The sequence below is a fragment of the Entamoeba dispar genome, genomic scaffold, assembly GCF_000209125.1.
Source record: "Entamoeba dispar SAW760 scf_1105229458783 genomic scaffold, whole genome shotgun sequence".
In the NCBI taxonomy this organism is placed as follows: Eukaryota; Evosea; order Mastigamoebida; family Endamoebidae; genus Entamoeba; species Entamoeba dispar.
Genome location: NW_001853365.1, coordinates 1 through 2,955, shown reverse-complemented (window position 1 = coordinate 2,955; position 2,955 = coordinate 1). Strand labels below are relative to the sequence as shown.

General features: G+C 24.0%; 1 protein-coding gene across 1 annotated transcript, besides 10 other annotated features; it reads left to right on the top strand.

The window, feature by feature from the left end:
• Positions 1–13: 13 nt before the first annotated feature.
• Positions 14–117: a microsatellite.
• Positions 118–138: 21 nt separating this feature from the next.
• On the top strand, positions 139–2,395 carry EDI_170160 (ATP-dependent helicase NAM7, putative; the record flags this gene model as incomplete). The annotated part of the gene is made up of 2 exons (XM_001734927.1): positions 139–704; positions 910–2,395. 2 exons carry the CDS (start codon positions 139–141, stop codon positions 2,393–2,395), a joined length of 2,052 nt encoding a protein of 683 aa, XP_001734979.1.
• Positions 383–515: a microsatellite.
• Positions 528–573: a sequence feature (AT_rich).
• Positions 717–750: a microsatellite.
• Positions 754–790: a sequence feature (AT_rich).
• Positions 1,033–1,082: a sequence feature (AT_rich).
• Positions 1,110–1,144: a sequence feature (AT_rich).
• Positions 1,455–1,516: a sequence feature (AT_rich).
• Positions 2,396–2,438: a microsatellite.
• Positions 2,439–2,764: a repeat region.
• The last annotated feature ends 191 nt before the right edge of the window (positions 2,765–2,955 follow it).

The window sequence follows — 2,955 nt, the reverse complement described above, 5'->3', positions numbered from 1 at the left end:
ATATAGATATGATATATAAAAGAAATAAATAAAAGAGAAGAAATAAAACAAAAACAAAAACAAGATAAGAAAATAAATAAAGAAAGAGATTGTATTAAAAAAGAAATAGGAAGTAAAGGATTTAAAGTACCAAAAATTATGGAAAAAATTGAATTTCCTACAAGTCTTAATGATAGTGAAGAAAAAATAGAAAAAATTAAAAGAAATAAAGAAACAAGTCAAGGAATATATAATGATATTGGAAAATATGTTACTGATATGAATAATATTGTAGTTAATGAAATAAATTATAAATTAGCAGAAATAGGAAAAACATTTTATACAATAGTTGATACACAAATTAATGAAATGAGAAATAAAGAAAGAATAAATATTTATTCACAAGAAAATCCAATAAAACAAATTAGTCATAAAGAAGGAATAAATAAAAGAAAAGGATATTATTATTCAGAACAACAAAGTAAAGGAATTGAAAAAGATAAAAAAGAAATAAAAGAAAAAGAAGTAAAATATAAATTATCAGAAACATTTAATCATAAAATTAATATGAAAGAATTAAAAATAAAAAAATTTGAAGAAGAAGGAATTATTATTTTTCTTGATATTGAAATTTTTCAAAGTAAAAAATTAACACCAACACCAGAAGATCCAGAAGCTTTAAAAACAATGTATTTTATGAAAATTAATGATTTAAGGAAAGTTAAGTTTGTTAATTAATATATATAATATATAATATATATAATATATATAAAGAATTAATATAAAAAAATCAAAAGAAATAATTAAATTAGAGAATTAAAAAAGATGATTTATGGATATTATTACCTCAAGAATATCCATATTCATTTAATTCAAAATTTATATTATAACAACATTATATCATGGACCAACTAAAGATGGAATTATTAGAATTGAATTTATTACATCAAAACCATTAAAATTTCAAAAAATAAATTGTATTGGATTACATGGATTTTCAGGATCAACAGAAGTATTAATGCTTCAAACATTAGTTCAATTATCAATTACACCTAAATATTTATTTTCTAATCTTATAGAATATTTAATTTTTCATAAATTTACACCATTAAAGAAACAAATAATACCAGATATTAAAATAATTAATGAATATAAATTAAATAATCAACAAATTAAAGTTATTAAAGAAGTTATTCAATCTCTTCAAGAAAATAAACCACCAATAACTCTTGTTCATGGAGTTTTTGGTTCAGGAAAATCACATCTTCTTTCAGTATTATGTATTTTATTAGCATCATTAAATTATAAAGTATTAATTTGTGCATCAACAAATGTTGCAGTTGATAGAGTTCTTGAAAGTTTATTAACAAAAAACTATAAATCATTTTTTCGTGTTGGTTCATTAAAAAAAATTAGTAAACAAATTTTACCTTATACTATTTCTGAAAATGATGATGGATTAAATGATCTTAAAGAATTAAAAAAAGAAAAATTATTATCAAATATTGAAAAAATAATTATTGAAAATGAAATTAATGAAAGAAAAACTGGTAATTTTGAAAAAAGGTCTCGTGAAATTAAATTAGCTTCTATTGTTGGTGTCACTTGTGCTTCTTCTACAAATCCTCTTCTTAATCATTCTTATGATATTATTCTTTTTGATGAAGCTACTCAAACTATTGAACCTATGTCTCTTATTCCTATTCTTAGATTTAATCCAAAATGTATTGTTTGTGTTGGTGATCCTATGCAACTTGATCCTGTTCTTCAATCAGTTCATCTTTCTGCTTCTCTTTTTCAAAGACTTTATTCTTTAAATTCTCCAATTTTATTAAATCTTCAATATAGGTGTTGTCCTCCTATTAGTAATATTGTAAATAGACTTTATTATAATGGTCTTTTACAAAATGCTCCTAATGTTTATAATCAACTTTCTCTTATTCCTGATGCTAATGAAATCATAATTTGTTATCATGACACTAATGATGAGTTTTCTCTTGCTTCTAGTTATTATTCTCTTTTCGAAATTCGTGTTGTAAATCAAATCATTTCTATTTTATCTCATCTTCTTATTCCATCTGATCGTATCGGTGTCATTTCTTTTTATAAACAACAATGTGCTTATCTCGCATCTTCTATTTCTCTTCCACAAATCACTGTAGCTACTATTGACGCTTTCCAAGGCGCTGAAAAAGATATCATTCTCCTCTCTTTCGTCAGAAATAAACACTCTTCCTTTTTAGAATCCCCAAAACGTCTCAACGTCGCTCTTACTCGCGCTCGAAATAACTTATTCTTTATAATCCACAAATCAATCTTATATCACCCTTTTATCCAAAACATCCTCTTAAACTCTAAAGTCTCTTACATCGACTGTGACCTTCTTCTTCTCTCTAAAAAATTCATCTTTGATTAATTCTTTTTCTATTTGTTATTCTTCTTCTTTCTTTTCTTCTTTTGAAATATGTATAAGGAATTAAAAAATATGCTTATGAAAATAGAGAAATTAAAGGATGTCAAAATAATTGTAGTTGTAATTTCAATAAATTAATTAGCAAACACAGAAGGTATTAAACTGGTTAAAGAATTAAAAAAATGAAATTAATATCATAAAATAAGTAAAAAATAAGTCGTTAAGAACATGATGGACGTTATGGAACATTGCGGAAACCACAACAGAACTATGCGGTTGAGCTACTAGAAGAAGGTCTAGGGGTAGGATTAGCCTCCCCTGAACCAGGAAGAATAAACACAAATTCTATTAACACTTAATTTATTGGTTTTTATTTAGTTCTTTTTTTATTTTTACTACTCGTGATGAAGACTTTGGTTATAACCAATAAAATCATGCAAATAAGGGAGAGGACGACAGGATATATTTTAATAAAAGTGTTATAAACAAAACAAGTTAAGGTTGTTGACATGGGATAAGTATTTAAGACAAAGTAAAAATAATAGGTTTTAACTTAAATATAT